Consider the following 17952-nt stretch of genomic DNA (forward strand, 5'->3'; position numbering starts at 1 on the left):
GTACGTTGTGCAAAATTGCAAACGCAGAGCGGAGCTATGCGGTGCAGAGTACGTTTCGCTCTCATACCTTCTCCTCAGCCACCTGAGCCCAACAGGCCATTGTTACGTTTCCGTCCACCCTACGCCCCTAGATCACGGGTTCTCAAAATTGGCTGCACGTTGGGATCACTTGCAGGTTTTGTTTTTTGGTTTCACTCTCGGAGATTTGATAGGAATGGGGTGCAACCGCATGGACGTTGGAATTTTTTAAAGCTCCCCAGGTGATTCTAAGTGTGCAATTTGAAACCACTGTTCTAGATCAGTGCTTCTCACACTTGAATGGGCAGAGGAGTCGTCTGGGCATCTGGTTAACATGCAGGTTCGAATTAGGTAGGTCTGGACTGGGACCTGAGGTTCTGCGTTTCTGACGAGCTCCCAGGCTACGTCCCACGCCGGTAGCCGGGCTGCGGGACGCCCAGGTCCTCTCACCGGGGCCACACCGGTCTCCGCCCCCCAGCCCGCCCCCATCCAGTCGTCGCACCGCATCCATGGTGATTGTTCTAAACAATCTGAGGCAGAAGTCTGCCAAGAAAAAATTGCGAAAGTTCTGTAGAAAGCCGTTTGACGTCTACCAAGGATTTTTCAAAGAAATTTGTGTAAAATACAAAAATATTTTAAAGCATCCTGTGTAAGTTTGACATGTTGGAAATAAACACAGAACATTAAAGGAATTAATTTGTTTTGATTACGTTATGAAATAGTGTCTAGTCATTTAAAAAGATGTTTATGAAGCCTTTGGTGTCACGGAGAAGTGTTTAACAAAACTTCTTATGCAAAGCATATAAAAACAAGATGTAAAACAGAGTTTCAACTATGTAAGGAAATGTATAGGAAGATAGATAATAAGATCTCTGGGAGGTGGTTTCGTTTTTAACTTCTTGTTTTTACATATTTTCAATAATGAGCATCTTATTACCTTGATAATAAGGAATAAAAGTCCTCCAACCCTATTACATGGGAGGCCCTTTGTGATATGGGGGTTCCTGCCCACTTCTCTAGCCTCATCGCGCATCATCTCCTCCTGTTCTAATTCGTAACTTCCTCGAATATTCATTCCCCTGCTCCTTGTCTGCAGGACTTTGGTCAAACCTGTTCTCTCTGCCTAGAAAATGCCTACTTTCCCCCTATCTGTGCTAGGATTACTCCTACAGACCCTTTAAGACTTGGACAGAGCCTCACCTCCAGCCAAGCCTCTTTCTGGGGCTTCTCCCCCCACCCCCGAAGGTACTCTCTGCTCTTCGTATGTGTTCTTACACCTAGGAAGGAGGAGAGCATCCATCCTCACCGACTGCCCTCCTGGTTTCCCCCCCCACCTCATTGGCCACTCTTCACTCCCCCTTTTGGCTCCCTTTCCTCTATCCAAACTAAATGCTGGGGTTCCTCAAGGCTTGGCCTTGAGACATTTCTCTTATGCTTTTTCCCTAAGTGACTGCCTCAATTCCCATGAACTTAAATATCTTAATGGTTAAGATTCCCAACTTTTTGTCTCCAGCCCTGACCTCTACGCCGAATTCCAGACTTGAATACCCACGGTGTCTATAGCTGACACATCCACTTAGGTGTGAAACATCTCAGATTGAACATACCCCTTATTTACCCGGGATAAGTTCCAAGACCCCCAGTGGATGCCTGAAACCACAGATAGTACTGAACCCTATATATACTATGGTTTTTCCTATACATACATGCCTATGATAAAGTTTATCTTACCAATTAGGCACAGTAAGGGATTAACAACAATAACTAATAATAGTAAAACAGTTACACTGTAATGAAAGTTATGTGAATGTGGTCTCAAAATATCTCGTATGACAACTCACTGTGTTCGTAACATTTGCAGTTTAAGGTGCGACAGCAAAACTAGCACAAATTTCTTTTTCCTATTTGTTTTTACTGAAGGTGGTGGCAACCTCAGCACATGACTTTTTCCCTTTCCTTACTAAGTCGAGAACTTTCACCCTTTCACTTAAAGGAAGTACTTTATGGATTCTCTTTGGCATATATGAATTGCCAGCATCACTCGTCGTGTGCTTTGGGGTCATTGTTAAGTAAGATAAGGGTGACCTGAACACAAGCACTGTGATACTGTGACAGTCAATCTGATAACCCTGATGGCTACTAAATGACTAAGGGGCGAGGTACGTCGGACAAAGGGATGATTCATGTCCCAGGTCGGCCAAGATGTCATCACGTTACTCAGAACAGTGTGCAATTTAAAACTTATTGATCATTTCTGGAATTTTCCATTTCATATTTACAGACCAAGGCTGACTGTGGCTGACTGAAACCTCGGAAAGTGAAGCCTTGTGTAAGAGGGGACTAACGGTACTCATACGAGTACCCTTGATTTTTGCCTCCTGGCCTGGTCTTCTCCACTCTTGGCCCATGAACCATCTCATCTCCATACACTGGCACCACCTGCTCAGGTGTTCAAGAAGTAAATCTAGTCGTCACTTCCTTTCCTCATTCTCCAGATTAATTCCATTAGCAAGTCGTGTCAGTGCCAGGTCCAAAATACACCTTGATTCTGCCCCTTTTCTCTATCACTGCTGCTCTTAGTACAGGCTGTCATTCTCAACTGGAGTCCTACAAAAGCCTACGTGGTGTCACTCCACTATTGCTCCCCTCCAGCCCATCTTCCATACAGCTGAAAAAGTCGCCTTAAACCTAAGTGGAACGTGTCCTCCTGTTTTCAATTCCCAGTGTGCCTGGCATACAACCCTAACCTTCGGATGGCCTACACAGCCTTGCGGGGCTGCCCCCCGAACCTACTTGGTGCCCCTGTCCCTCTGCTGCCTGTAATCTAGGACTTGCTTCACTCATTCAGCAATCTGTATCGTGCATCCGTGTGCCAGGTACTGTACGAGGTGCTGGGGATGTAACAACGGACAACAAAGAAACAGACTCTCTCCTCAGAGAGCTTATATCCTTGTGGGAGGAGCAGATAATAAACAAGGAAATAAATAACTTAAGGCGGCTCTAAATTACTCCCTAGTTCAGAGGACTCTCTCTCTTCACGTGGCTGGGTCTCAGCTTAAGTGTCACTTCTTCAGAGGCCTCTCCTGGTCACCCTGTCTAAAGGAGATATCTTTGGTCTTCTATTCTTTCTCCTTTGCACTCTTAAGTGCACTTATCAAAACTTGCAGTTACCTTGTTTTTTGGGTCTTGATCAGTTTCACTACAAATTTATAGAATGAATGTATCAGACTCTTTTGTAAATCAATTGTTTCCTTTGTTTTTCTGGTTTTGGATCCCATTAATTCCAGAGGATAGATTAGGCCTTGTGTCTTCAACACGCATCACTGTGTCTACCGTCCAGAGCAGCAACTCTCAATGTATGGTACAGGGACCCTAAGACCCTTTCGGGGGCTCTTAAGTTCGAAACTATTTCACAATAAGACCAAAATGATGTTATCTGCCTTCTTCACTCTCCTCTCACGAGTATATGAAGTTTTCCAGAGGATACTGAAACAGATTGAATGAAGAAGCAGATAGCAGAATAGAGCAATCTTCTTAAGCCAGACATTAAAGAGATTTGAAAAATGTAAAACAATACCAATCTTGCCACTAAAGTTTTTTGAAAAGTTATTTTTCATAAAAGTGTTACTTATGTTAACATTTTTTTATGTAAAAAATGATTATTTAAAAAATACCTTGGTTTTAATTTCTACATGGTAAATAACAACGTATATAACAAACATAAACAAAAGTTAGGTTCTCAATAATTTCTAAGAGTGTAAAGGAGTCATGAGACGAAAGTCTGGTAAATCCTGGCTGTAAATGAAGAGGGAAATAAAAAGGCACTAAGAAACATACACCAGTGTCCTCAAGAAAAAAATAAAAAAACACGATTATGCCTCCATATCCCCGTTTTTTTCATAAAGACCACTGAAAATATATTTCTGGAGGGCTATGGAATATCTCCTTTTCCATTTAAATAGAGTTTCTTCTTCAAGAGGCAGAGAAGCATAGTAGAACGGACACCAGAAAATGTGAATTTAAATGAAAAAAAAAAAGGGCACATAATGTGCTTAGGATAGTAAGCAATCGGAAAAAATTAAGTTTACCAAAAAAGCACCTAAATATTACTTCAAAATCCACCATTTATTTGCTGTGAGACCCTGGGAAGTTATTTAACTTCTCTGAATCTATTTCCATATCTAGAACACAGAAATAGGGAACTCCCAGGCAGTCCAGTGGTTAGTACTCTAGGCTTTCACTGCCAAGGGCCTGGGGGTTCAGTCCCTGGTCAGGAACTAAGATCCCGCAAGCCACGCAGCGCAGCCAAAAACAAACAAACAAAAAAAGTAGAACACAGAAATCATACATGCCACATTACTCTCTCTATTGCAACTACTCATGTGGTAAAACCACAATTTAAAAAGGAAAAATGAATTAAAGCAAATTAACAGCAGTATTATTATAAATGTTACATGGTCACTCGCAGTTATTTTAGAAATCCTGGCATTTTCCCATAGGACTTGTTTTTGTGCTCTGATACTTTTTTTCAATCTTTCTTTTTTTCCTTTTAAAAAACTAATGAGTTAATTAATTTTGGGGGCTGCATTGGGTCTTCGTTGCTGCATGCGGGCTTTCTCTAGTTGCAGTGAGCGGGGGCTACCCTTTGTTGCGGTGCGTGGGCCTCTCAATGCAGTGGCTTCTCTTGTTGCGAAGCACGGGCTCTAGGCGCACCGGCTTCAGTAGTTGTGGCACGTGGGCTCAGCAGTTGTAGCTCATGGGCTCTAGAGCGCAGGCTCAGTAGTTGCGGTGCACAGGCTTAGTTACTCCGCGGCATGTGGGATCTTCCTGGACCAGGGCTCGAACCCGTGTCCCCTGCATTGGCAGAAGGATTCTTAACCACCGCGCCACCAGGTAAGTCCCTCAATCTTTAAAAACTCTTTGCGATGAAATATTTTGTGGCTTCCCAAAACTTTCATAGTATTACATATACTGTGAATATATTATGTATTATTATATATCATATTGTATACAGGCATTTCTTTCTGTATTTATATTTGGCTCTGTCCTTTAGACAAGGTCAGATATGTAAATAGGCAAAATTATAATGTGACATAACATTCTGCTGGTAAAAGCACTCAGGTTTTTAAACATATGAGACCCTGCAAAGATAATTAGCAAGTGATTGAAAAGAATATCAAGATGCTCACCAAAAATATCTTAACAGTTGTTACTCTGGGTGGTAGAATATAGGATGTTTTATATTATCTTCTTTTTAAATTTTAATTTTATAATGAACATGTATAATCAGAAAAATGTTAAAGGTATTCTCACCTTAAAAAAAAAACACTAGAAAATTTAATTGGCAAATCTTCCGTAAATTTAGAAGGAAAAAAAAAACGTTATTTGTGGATACAAGAAAATTTGGGAGTACAGTTGACTCTTGAGCAACACAGGTTGGAACTGTGCAGGTCCACTAACAGGCGGATTTTTAAAAATAAATAGGTACTACAAGAGCTCCGCGGTTGGTTAAACCTATGGACTTGGAACCACAGATATGGAGGACTGAGTGTAAAGCTATGTGTGGACTTTTTTTTTTTTTTTTTTTTGCGGTACGCGGGCCTCTCACTGTGTGGCCTCTCCCGTCGCGGAGCACAGGCTCCGGATGCGCAGGCCCAGCGGCCACGGCCCACGGGCACAGCCGCTCCACGGCATGCGGGATCCTCCCGGACCGGGGCACGAACCCGCGTCCCCTGCATCGGCAGGTGGACTCCCCACCACTGCACCACCAGGGAAGCCCTATGTATGGACTTTCAAATGCGTGGAGGGTCGGCACCCCAACCCCCAAGTTGTTCAAGGATCATCTTTATATTTCACTGAGCAACAGAGCACTTTTGATGACAATTTCAAATTTGGTATGTTTGGGGAAAAAAAAATGTGCAAAGATGACCAATAAAGAAACAGTGGTATTCCTTTCTTTTTCTACTGTATTTCTAAACAAATCATAAAATATGCAAAAGTTGTACTTACTGGCCATTGTCCTGTAGGATACAAAGATGACATTGTTATTTTTTCTTCCATGTAGTTCACTTATTCAATAGACATTTACTGAACACGGACGTTCAGGGATTATTCTAGGGGCTAGGACATGATGGTGCCTAAAACTTAAGAGTCTCTTGCTTTCACAATGCTTAATAATCCAGTGGAGAAATAAGTAAATAAGCAGTCAAATAAGTAAACTATTACATGGATATGGAAGGAAAGAGAAATCTTGAATAAATCCTTATGATATTTTATTCTATAAGTTTCGATAATCTATTTCAGGGGTTGACAAACTTTTTCTGTAAAGGGCCAGACAGTAAATATTTAAAGCTCTGTGGGTCACGCAGTCTGTTGCAACCATTCAACGTTGCCCTTAGAGTGGCAAACAACCACAAACAACACATACACGATTGAGGGTGGCTATGTTCTGGTAAAATTTTATTTACCAAGATAGGCGTGGGGTAGGACAGACACATTGCCAACAGTTTGCCAACCCCTGGTCTAAAGAGCTAACAATAACTACAACATAAAATCCTACAGCACTTTTCCAAAGCATAACTGAAAGCATTTAAATGTAGCAGTTCAACTAGTTCAGCTGGTATCTTCCTATTTTCTGAAAACACTTAATGGCTTATATATAATTATTTTATTTCAAAGTTTTTGTAACTTGGGAAAAGATCATAAAAGATAACTAAGTACTCAGCCTTAGTCAAAAGGATATACCTTTGAGGCTGCCTCTTGCAGACTTAGACTCATACCTGAATTTTCCTTGTGTTTCTGTCAATAATTTGATGCAGAATAATAAAAAATTTAAATTTGGTTTCTGAATCTTTAGAAGAAGATTACTGCCATCTAAATCCATAAAAAGCAGCTATAATAATAAAGCACATCCCAAAGCCTGAACAGGTGGAAAATAGCACAGTTTTAAAATTTTACTGAGTAAAGATATTTCTTCTCAGTCTGCTGGGAACCAGAGAGAAATGAATGGAAATCCTCTCTTGGTAATAAAATCTATAGAGTCTGATGTGCACGGCTCACCTTCAAGCTCTCCCCTCAATACAGGCAGATTGTCTTGTTTTACTAAGAGAATAATCTTTTTCCTTAGTAACCCACTGAGTATTCTCAATGCACTAGTCAACGTTTTCTGGTGAACAGAATGTGGCTAGCCCTCTCTTCAAAATAAAGAAAATCTTTCAATTTCAAATGAGAAACATATCTGTTAGAGGGAAAAGTCAAACTTAACATAATTGTAAAAAGAAAAAGTGCCTCTCCCCTATTTCCCTCCACAAAAGAAACCACTGTTAAAAAGAGTCTGGTGTTTAGTCTTCTATACTTTTCTCTACATATACGTCACATGCATATTTATAAACAATTATTGAGTTTATGAGTTTAATTTTTTCTTTTAAGCAAAAATGGTACCTTACTTTGCATATGGCTCTGCAATTTTTTTTCATTTAATATCAAAGACTTTTAAAATGTTCTTAGTTATCTAATAAGAATTAACAAACGACTTCTTAAAATCAGAAGTTCTAAAGACAGAAACAATTTTAAAATGCAACGTTAAATTTCTGGTAAAGTTTCCTTCAATCCACTCAAACAATTTAATTCTAAATAGCTCCATGGTAGAAAAAGTTCCTCGTATTTCTCACTAATAAAGGAAATTTTTAATGGCAAACAAAAAAAAAAAAGGTTGCAACACTTAGCAATATACTGTAGTTAAAATAGAAACATAAATCATACAGTTCATTCCAAAAGTTTTTTAATATAAACACCATTTATAAACAAAACAAATAATGTTGATATTTTAGTTCTAAAAAATACGTGGTTTCTCTCAAACACTAAGATGCCACCTCAATAGTGATTGCCTCACATTTTCCAGTCTCTTGATCCGTGCATGTCACATGTAAAGATCCATCCCTAAGCAAACAAAAAATAAATAATAATTCATAAGCTCAATTTATAAAAACAGTCCTTAAGAAATTACTTGAGGACTTTGAGTAAACAAGAGATCAGTTTACTTTTTGAAAGAAGAGCATTAAGAGATAAAGAAGAGACTTAACTTTATGTTTTTACATTTAGAACCGTATGGCATAATTAGGTAGTTGTTTTTAAAAATTTCCTCCTAGATCACTGTGATGGAAGTTGTATTCCTTGAAAACCCATGGTGATAAAGACCTTAAGTTGAAAACTTTATGCAAGTTCAAGAAGTATCAAGCTGTTTTCAAGCCCAGGCCATGGCAGACCTACCCTAATGAATTCTACATTTTGGCTAATTATGGTTTATGGAATGAATTGTCCTTAATGTTAATTTGGAACTGGTTTACTTGTAACACATAGTATTCTGGATGGACTGTTGTTAAGGAAATGATAATAGCTGGATTTAATTAGTAATTTATTTTCTACAGTTTTCCTGTTGCAATACTGAAAAAAACTTACCTTTTCATAGGATAAAGAATCAATTATGTAAATCTCAGAAAATTATATTTAAAGTTGATGAAAATTATATCTCAAACTTGCATGGACCAGTTTTTTAGGTTGACTACACCCATAATAATCAAAGAGTTCATAAAAAATTCAGAGTGCAAATGACCTGAGATATACTTTTCTTTGTAAATATAGTAATTTTCTTTTTTGCAGTACGCTGGGCTCTCACTGTTGTGGCCTCTCCCGTTGCGGAGCACAGGCTCCAGACGCGCAGGCTCAGCGGCCATGGCTCATGGACCCAGCCGTTCCGCGGCATGTGGGATCTTCCCGGACCAGGGCACGAACCCATGTCCCCTGCATCGGCAGGCGGACTCTCAACCACTGAGCCACCAGGGAAGCCCCTAAATATAGTAATTTTACATGGCAAAAATTTAAGTTACTGATAAGATCTTTATAAGTTTTTAATAAATGATTTTCCCAGAATGACAACAGCTTAAGAATCAATAAACTAATAAAAAAGGTCAAGTCTCAAAGCGAATTTTCTTAACATCAGAAGTAGTTTAATTTTTTACCTTTTCATAGTAAGAACAGCTAATATGTCACGTAGTCCATTTTCTTTTTTATCTAAATCCTGGAGTACAACCTGTTTAGGCAAAAATAATACAAATATGATTTAGTACTTTGACATATTAATAAATTGATGCATCAATTATTCAATGGATTAAATCTTACTCATTACTGAAATGAACCTTTTAAAACAGGGCCGATTTCAATTCTCCTACCATTTATCATAATTCGGAAAACAGAATTAAGCTTTCTTAACTGACATGTCTCCTCTAAAAAGAGGGCATGTAAGATAACTAATATATTTAATATATTTGTCCCTCTTAAATGTCATGTCCTAGATTAAGATGATTATTTATATGAAGTACTGTTTGTCTCAGAAAATAAAGACTAAGAAAACAAAATAAAGACTGCTTTTCTCTTTGGTCATTGCACCATTACAGTAACATGTAAATTACATTTTGGTAAGCCTTTTATATATACTTTTAAAAATTCAAATATTTTAAATGCACTTGGAAAACCTATTTAAAAGAAATACATGTTAAATTCTTTTGTACAGCTAAGACTACATTTGTAAGTAAGAGATTCTAATGAATTTACTATAAAATTCCTTGGTTTCCTAAAGGAAGGTATACCAATAGACCAAGTTTGAAAGTGACTTTTCAGATTCTGCCAAAGTCAAGTTTTATGACCTTAGGTAAGTACTAAGTCTACTCATTTGTAAAATGAGGAGGTTAGAACAGACGGAATCTCTAGAAGATTCTCTTCCAAATAAAGTATTATGTGACTAATTTTTCTCTTTCCAGCATCTGTAAGTTAGGATGTAGTGACAGTAGCTGTAGCGTCTCAAGAGTCGTGTGTGGAGAGAAAAGGTAAGAAATGTACCAGAGAGGAATACTAAGACTTCCACCTGCGTTTAGCAATCTGGTGCACAGGAAAATGCTTTTATAGTGATATACCACAGAAACATCTGGCGGAGCTTTGAAACCTTTACTAGTTGAAAGAGCCCTTCTCCAGCGGATCCTAAGATGTTAAGTCTGAGGTGGAGCCCAGACATATTATGTGTGTGTGTTTTCATTATCCTTTTGTTGAAATTAGAAAACAGATATAAAGCTAAAGATACTATTTGTTTTATTTTTACTGTAAAAGTAATTAATCCTCATGTTCTGTGCTGTCTGTCAAAAATTCAGTATAAAGTGTTAAAAAGTAAAAAAAAAAAAAACCTTCTTGGTACCTTCAAATCTACCCACTGTTAAGTTTCCTCAGTACAGTTCAAATACCTATAGTTACTTTCTGTATCCATGCATGGATATCTAAATACACATACACCCACGCTCTCAATCGTTTTACTTAAACACAATGGTCCCATGCTATAAATACAGTTCTGCAGTCCTTGTGTATGTGCTTTAATGAAACTATATTTCTTGGGCATGTTTCTAAGCAAATAACATGGTTCCACCTCATTCTTTTTAAAGGATGTGGAGGACCATATCCTATGATGTATGCATGTGGTATTTGAAAAAACAAACTTATCCTATGTCAGAGGCAGCATGGTATAATGGCAAGAGCATGGGCCCAGGAGTAAAATCAACCTGAGGCTAAATCTCAGCTCAGTCAAGAAGATAACAAGGTATTTACTACCATGAGCCTGTTTCTTTTTTTTTTTTTTTTGCGGTATGCGGGCCTCTCACTGTTGCGGCCTCTCCCGTTGCGGAGCGCAGGCTCCGGACGCGCAGGCTCAGCGGCCACGGCTCACGGGCCCAGCCGCTCCGCGGCATGTGGGATCTTCCCGGACTGGGGCACGAACCCGTGTTTCCTGCATCGGCAGGCGGACTCTCAACCACTGCACCACCAGGGAAGCCCGAGCCTGTTTCTTAATCATCTATAAAATGCACATAATAATGTCCATCTCACAGCATTTTGAGATTATGTTTGTAAACTGCCTAGTACAGCACACCTGGCATTTAGCAAACAAAGAAATGTCATTTCCCCTGCCACTGACCTTATTACCAAGGAGCGTTAAGAGCACAAAGAGAAGCAGTAGAAATACAATTGTACTTTATTTTCCTCTAACTCTTTCAAATTGAAATTGCCTATTTCTTCTCTCATTCAAAAATAAATAACTACAAGTAATCCATTCATAAACATGTGTTAAATGTCCTATATGCATATTATATTAATTGATATTAAACTGAGTCTAATCCAGAAGGAAAAGCTAAACAGTTTCAAGTGATTAATCCATAGCCCAGTCTGATGTAGTCACCTGTGCAAACTTGTTTTCCTCTTTTGCAGAGTGTTTCCCCTCAGACTCATAGAGTTCAAGACATACTGAGGATATACTTCCTGGAGCCTGTAACGTGTGTTGTCTTCGAGCTGGCAGAGGAGTCCCTGACGGAAACACTACTTTGAAACTGTTGGCTCCTGATTCATCGACTCCCTAATAAGCAGGAAAATAATATGCACATCCTTTGATATCATTACAATTATAAAAAATCACTCCTATTATAAATTAATATATATTCCTTGTTGGTAATCTGGAAACTACACAGCGGCAAAGAGAAGACAATAGAAATGATCCTTAATCCCGACCCACTTTATTTAAAAATAAATTGAAACATACGCCTCTCTACTTGTATTAGAATCTTAAGCTTAAAAACACAGTTAATTAAGAAATTAACATATTAGATTAATACTAACTAAAACAATATCAGAAACGCATGAAAAGTAAATTTATAACTCGAAATTTAAAATTTTTACCAGTACACAAAGTTTTATTTTAAAAACAGTACGTATGTCAACCTGTGGCAATAAATTTATACTACTATGGAAAAGTGAAGAAAAGCTCAACATACCTTAACTAAAATATCTTTGGCTGAACACTCTATCTTAAGAGCGTCCTCCACTAAAAGGTTTTCTTTCCCAATAAGGATTCCTGCTTCCATAGCTGCACCAATAGGGATAACTTCATCAGGAGGGATAGAATTGAGAAGCTCAACAGCTGGGAAAAGATCTTTAATCATTTGCTGTAGCCTTGGGATTCGAGAAGACCCTCCACAAAGGACAACCTAGAAAGTAAAAATAATTTTGTTTTTTACTTTTAGAACAATGATTGTTTCTCAAAATTAAGTGTAACAGGACGAGTCACCTTCATCACATGAAAAGGTAAAATATAAGAAGCCCTATTTTAACATATTATTTTATGTTATACTTACCATATAGATATATACATATAAATATGTATTTAATACATTATAAATATTTAACGTACTGTTTACCCACAGCAATGAAGTTTAAAATGAGGAGATCTCACCACATATTAGAAAATATAATATAATAACATATATGTGGCTCATGATGAATACTGGGCATATGAGGCTTAACCATAAATACACATTTGTATAGGAAATGTTGTACTTAATATTTCGTACTGTCCAAGCATTATCTAAAAGAAGTGTTTACATAAATCACAGCATTTCTGTGACAAAATAAACAGTGGCAATCTCTCTATGTGAAAACTATGCCATAGATTTTGTCTTCACTGTGGAATAATAATTTTCTTGAGGAAAAAGATGTTTTTTATACAGCTATGTTTTAAGCTCTAGGTACCACTTGATTAAATATGCACAAAAACTCCATATAAAATCGTCCCTTTATGAGCCTGCCCACACATCTAGTGCCCCAACTTTTATAGCTGCCACCCAAAGGATGGGCCCCCAGATCTCTAGCTCTGAGAGCTAACAGGGCTTGCATTCATGAGTCCCATAGGATGATAGCAAACAAAGAAGCAGTTTTTAAACGGGCAAAGGAGCAACTCCTGCCCTGTGGCTATACACCAGGGCTCTGCACAGAGGGAGAAGGCAAGCATGCCCATCTCCCAGCTTCTCCCTGGAAGGGTGTGACTGCACGCTTTCCCAGCTGCTGCTGCCTGAGGGTCCAGTTTCTAATCAGCCTATATCTAGGTGCTGCCTTTGATCTTCCTCTTTTTTTGATCATCATCACTCATGATGGTCTTGGCACACCCTCAAATACTGAGAGCCACCAAGAACACAAATGGCAGCTTAGACGGGCACAAAGTTTTGAGAAGCTACCAGGAACTCAGGTAGGGCTGACTGACAAGGTTCATCTCCTACAAAAGATCAGTCTGTCAAAACTGAAAGAGGTAGCAGTTTTTTGTGTTTTGGGTTTTTTTTTGAGGTAGCAGTTTTATGTAAAGCCCAGAAACCAACACAGAGAGTCTAGGAAAATGCAGATACAGAAAAATATGTTCCAAACAAAATAACAAGATAAATTTCCAGAAACTGATCTTAATGAAACAAAGAAAAGTGATTTACTTGATAGAGTTAAAAACAACAGAGATAAAGATGTTCAATGAAGTCAGGAGAGTAATGCGTGTTAATTTCAACCAAGAGACAGAAAATATAAAGTACCAAAGAGAAGTCATAGAGCTGACGAATACAATAACTGAACTTAAAAACTCAGCAGAGGGTTTCAACAGCACACTAAATAAAGTGAAAGAAAGGGTCAGTGAATTTGAAGACAGGGCAGAGGAATTTATTCAGGGGAGCAAAAAGGAAAAAGAATGAAGATGCATTCAGGGACTTACAGTACACCAGTAAGTGGACCAATATATGCAAATATAAGGGTCTCAGAAGGAGAAGTGCGGGAGGGAGGGGGGGCAGAAAACTTACTCAAAGAAATTACGGCTGAAAACTTCCCTAATCTGGGGAAGGAAACGGCCAGATACAGGAAGCCCAAAAAGTACCAAATAAGATGACTCTAAAGTGACCCCCACTGAGACACATCATAATTAAATTGCCAAAAGTTAAAGACAGAAAGTCTTAAAAGCAGCAAGAGAAAAGCAACTTGTTAGATACAAGGGAACACCCTTAAAACTATAAGTGGGTCTTGCAACAGAAATCTTGCAAGCCAGAAGGGAGATATTCAAAGTGCCGTAAGAAAAAAACCATCAGCCAAGAATACCCAATTCGGTAAAGCTGCTCTCCAAAACTGATGGAGAGATGAGTGTTTTCACACAAACAAAAGCTGAAGGAGTTCACCACTACTAGATTGGCCTTACAAAAGATGTCAAATGGAGTTGTTCGAGTTTAAACAAAATGCTAATTAATAAACATGAAAACATATAAAAGTATAAAACTCACCGGCAAAGATAAATATAGTTAGATTCAGAATACTCCAATATTGTAATGGTAGTGGGTAAATCACTTATAACCTTAGTACAAAGGTTAAAAGACAAAGGCTTTAAAAATAACTGTAATTACAATAACTTGCTAATGGATACACAAAAGATGTAAACTGCGACATCAAAAACATAAAATGTGGGGAGAAGGAGTGTAAAAATGTAGAGCTTTTGTATGCGTCTGAAGTTAAGTTGTTGTCAGCTTAAAATAGGCTATTTTAACTGTATAAGATGTTTTATATAAGCCTCATGGTAACCACAAAACAAAAATCTGTAGTAGACACACAAAAGGTAAAGAGAAAAGAATTAAAGCAAACCACTACAGAAAGTCATCAAATCAAGAAAGAAGAGGACAGGAAAGAAAGAAATGAACTACAAAACAGACAGAAAATGATTAAGAAAATGGCCATAGTAAGGTCATACCTATCAAAAATTACTTTAACTTACTTTCTACACAAATTATTGGATGAAGAAATTAAGAAGACAATCCCATTTACAGGACTATCAAAAAGAATAAAATACTTAAATAAATTTAACCAAGAAGGTGAAATATCTATACCCTGAAAACTGCAAGACTTTGATGAAAGAATCTGAAGACACAAATACATGGAAAGATATTCCAGGTTTATGGATTGCAAGAATTAATATTGTCAAAATGTCCTTACTACCCCGAATATTCAATGTAATCCCTATCAAAATTCCAATGGCATTTTTCATAGAAATAGAAAAAACAATCCTGAAATTTGTGTGGAACCACAAGAGACCCCACAGAGCCAAAACAATCTTGAGAAAGAAGAGCAAAGCTGGAGGCATCACATTTCCTGATTTCAAACTACATTACAAGCTGTAGTAATCAAAACAGTAAGGTATTTGCATAAAATAAGTCAAACAGATCAACGGAACAGAACAGAGAGCCCAGAAATAAACCCACATATATAGGGTCAATTAATTTTCAATAAAGGAGCCAAGAATATACAACAAAGAAAGAAGAGTCTCCTTAATGGGTGGGGAAAACCGGATATCTACATGCAAAAGAATGAAACTGGACCACTATCTGACACCACACATAAAAATCAACTCAAAATAGATTAAAGACTTGGAGTAAAACCTAAAACGATAAAACTCCTAGAAGAAAACATAAGGGGTAAGCTCCTTGCAATGGTCTTGGCAATGCTTTTTGGATTTGACACCCAAAGCAAAGGAAAGCAAAAACAAACAAGTGGGACTTATCAAACTAAAAAGAATGCACAGCAAAGGAAACCATCAACAAAATGAAATGTCAACCTATTGAATGAGAGAAAATATTTGTAAATCATATATCTAAAAAGGGGTGAATATCCAAAATACACAAGAATCTCATTAACTCAATAGCAAAAAACCAAATAGCACAATTTAAAAATGTCTATTACATTTTTCTAAAGAAGACTTACAAGTAGCCGAAGGTACCTGAAAGGGTGCTCAACATCACTAATCATTAGGGAAATGGAAATAAAGATCACAATGAGACATCACCTCATACCTATTAGGACGTCTATTACTAAAAAGACAAGAGATAACAAATATTAGTGAAGATAGAGAGAAAGGAGAACACTTATACACTGTTGGGAATGTAAACTGGTATAGCCACTATGGAAAACAGTATGGAAACTCTTCATGAAATTAAAAGTAGAATTACCTTATGATCCAGCAATCCCACTTCTGAGTATGTACACAAAGGAAACAAAATCACTATCTCATAGAGATAGCTGTACTCTCATGTTCACTGCAGCGTTATTCACAATAGCCAAGGTATTTGGAAACATACTACGGAAAGATCATAAGTGTGTGTCAGTGGATGAATGGATAAAGAAGATGTGGTAAAGATGTACAATGCAATATTATTCAGTTTAAAGAAGGAAGTCCTGCCGTTTGTAACAACTTGAAAGAACCTGGAGGGCATTACGCTAAGTGAAATGAGCCAGACAGAGAGACAAAAACTGCACGGTATCACTTATACGTGGAGTCTAAATTAAAACAAAACAACTCATAGAAACAGAAAGCAGAAAAATGGTTGGGTTTGAGGGGGTGGGGAAAACAGGGAGGGGATGGTAAAAGGGTACATACAAACTTTTAGTTATAAGATGAATAAGGTCTGAGGATCTAATGTATAACATGGTGATTACAGTTGATAATATTGTGTAGTATATTTGCGATTTGCTAAGAGAGTACAACTTAAGTGTTTTCACCTCCTGCAGAAAAGGTTAATATATAAGGTGATAGATGTGTTAATTAACTTGATGGTAATAATCCCTGCACAATACATATACTAAATCTCATGTTGTATACTTTAAATACCTTACAATTTTATTTGTCAGTTATACCTCAATAAAGCTGAATAAAATAAAATTGCTTCTTTTTAAATATTTTAATTTCCTCCTTAATTAATACGTTTAACACTTGTAACTCCATGGGTATGCAGAATATTGAATATGTTCTCTCAAGGAGGGAAATCATCAATAATCACTACTAATTTCAGTCTATATATGGATGGTCTCAAAGCTCCATGTGGTGGAGAAGATGAGCAACTGATGAAAATGAGGCCCCGCTCACATCAGCCGTGAAACGAGGAGGGAGACCACGTTCCTCCGCAGGTAAGGGCATGAGGAACATCAACTCAGGGTTACAGAGAAAAAAGAAAAGCAGGTTTGCCTCAGCAGGGTTCTCCCAAAACTCTGCTTTGGAGGTAAGTTAAAAGGAATGTCTGATCCCAGGTAAATACCATGGGAATAAGAATGGAGGTTACGCCTTTTCATGAACTTCTTATAGTCAACATCGAAATGCTTTATAAGTAAGCAATAAGTGGTGCTGTGTTAAAACAAAAAACAAAAAAAAACCTTGGAAAATCTTGTTTTTTGGTATTCTCATTTAAAGGGTAAAAAGTACTAACAGTGTGTCATTATTAATGCTGTCAGTAACCAGAAAATTTTAATTTAAATAAATTCTTTAAACATTTACTCTGTAGTCTGAGATTTCTTTTGCAAACTTAAAGAGGAAAACTGAAAATATTATAGATTATTCTGAAAATAAAGAAAATAATAAAATCCATCAGAGCCTGTGGAATAAAACCAAGCTGCTAATGAGTAAAACGGTAGTTAATTTTTTGGTTAGGGAAAAAAATGAAATAAATTAATTAATGTTCAATATAAACATTTATAAGAATAATGAAAGTATCCTGGAAAGACTGGAAGAAATAAAGTGCAAACCAGAAATAAAACAATTAGAAAAGAGAAATATATCACCTGAAAAAAACAATCTAAGAAAGTTTTTTTGGGGTTGTAGTGCCAGGAGTTGGAGCAAAAAAAAAAGAAAACAAATATCTACAAAACCTAGGGAAGGAAAAAAATAGATAAACTCAAAAGAAAAATATAAATAAATAAAAAGAGAGAAAAATCGGCCAGTTTTAACTTAAAGAACTTCTTTATACTTTAAAATTTTAATATCAAAAGCTATGTAAAATTAAAAATTACAAGAACATTATGCAAAGTTGTATGTTAAAAGTTTAAGATCACTATGAAATAGGTCTATAAAATACTTTAATTCAAAACTGAAGCAATAAAAAGAAATTATGAGAGTTATAAATATACTTCAAAAATTAGTTTCAGACAAAATGTGTTTATAGGCAAATTCTTTAGACTTCTTGAGGAACAGAGAATATTTATGCATTATGCACTAATATGGAACACTTAAAA

General features: G+C 37.2%; 1 protein-coding gene across 6 annotated transcripts in view; it reads right to left on the minus strand.

Annotated features, from left to right (window-relative positions):
• Window positions 1–7781: 7781 nt before the first annotated feature.
• LOC102987091 (heat shock 70 kDa protein 14) overlaps window positions 7782–17952 on the minus strand; it is a 34986-nt gene continuing 24815 nt past the window's right edge. For all 6 annotated transcript variants that reach the window (XM_007125307.3, XM_007125306.4, XM_055087751.1 and 3 more), the window contains 4 exons: window positions 11880–12092; window positions 11291–11464; window positions 9036–9106; window positions 7782–7956 (listed from right to left, as the gene is read on the minus strand). In XM_007125307.3, the coding sequence (XP_007125369.1) occupies window positions 7878–7956; window positions 9036–9106; window positions 11291–11464; window positions 11880–12092 (537 nt within the window). In that variant the 3' untranslated portion in view covers window positions 7782–7877. The remainder of the gene's footprint in view (window positions 7957–9035; window positions 9107–11290; window positions 11465–11879; window positions 12093–17952) is intronic.

Source organism: Physeter macrocephalus, chromosome 11, assembly GCF_002837175.3.
Source record: "Physeter macrocephalus isolate SW-GA chromosome 11, ASM283717v5, whole genome shotgun sequence".
NCBI lineage: Eukaryota > Metazoa > Chordata > Mammalia > Artiodactyla > Physeteridae > Physeter > Physeter macrocephalus.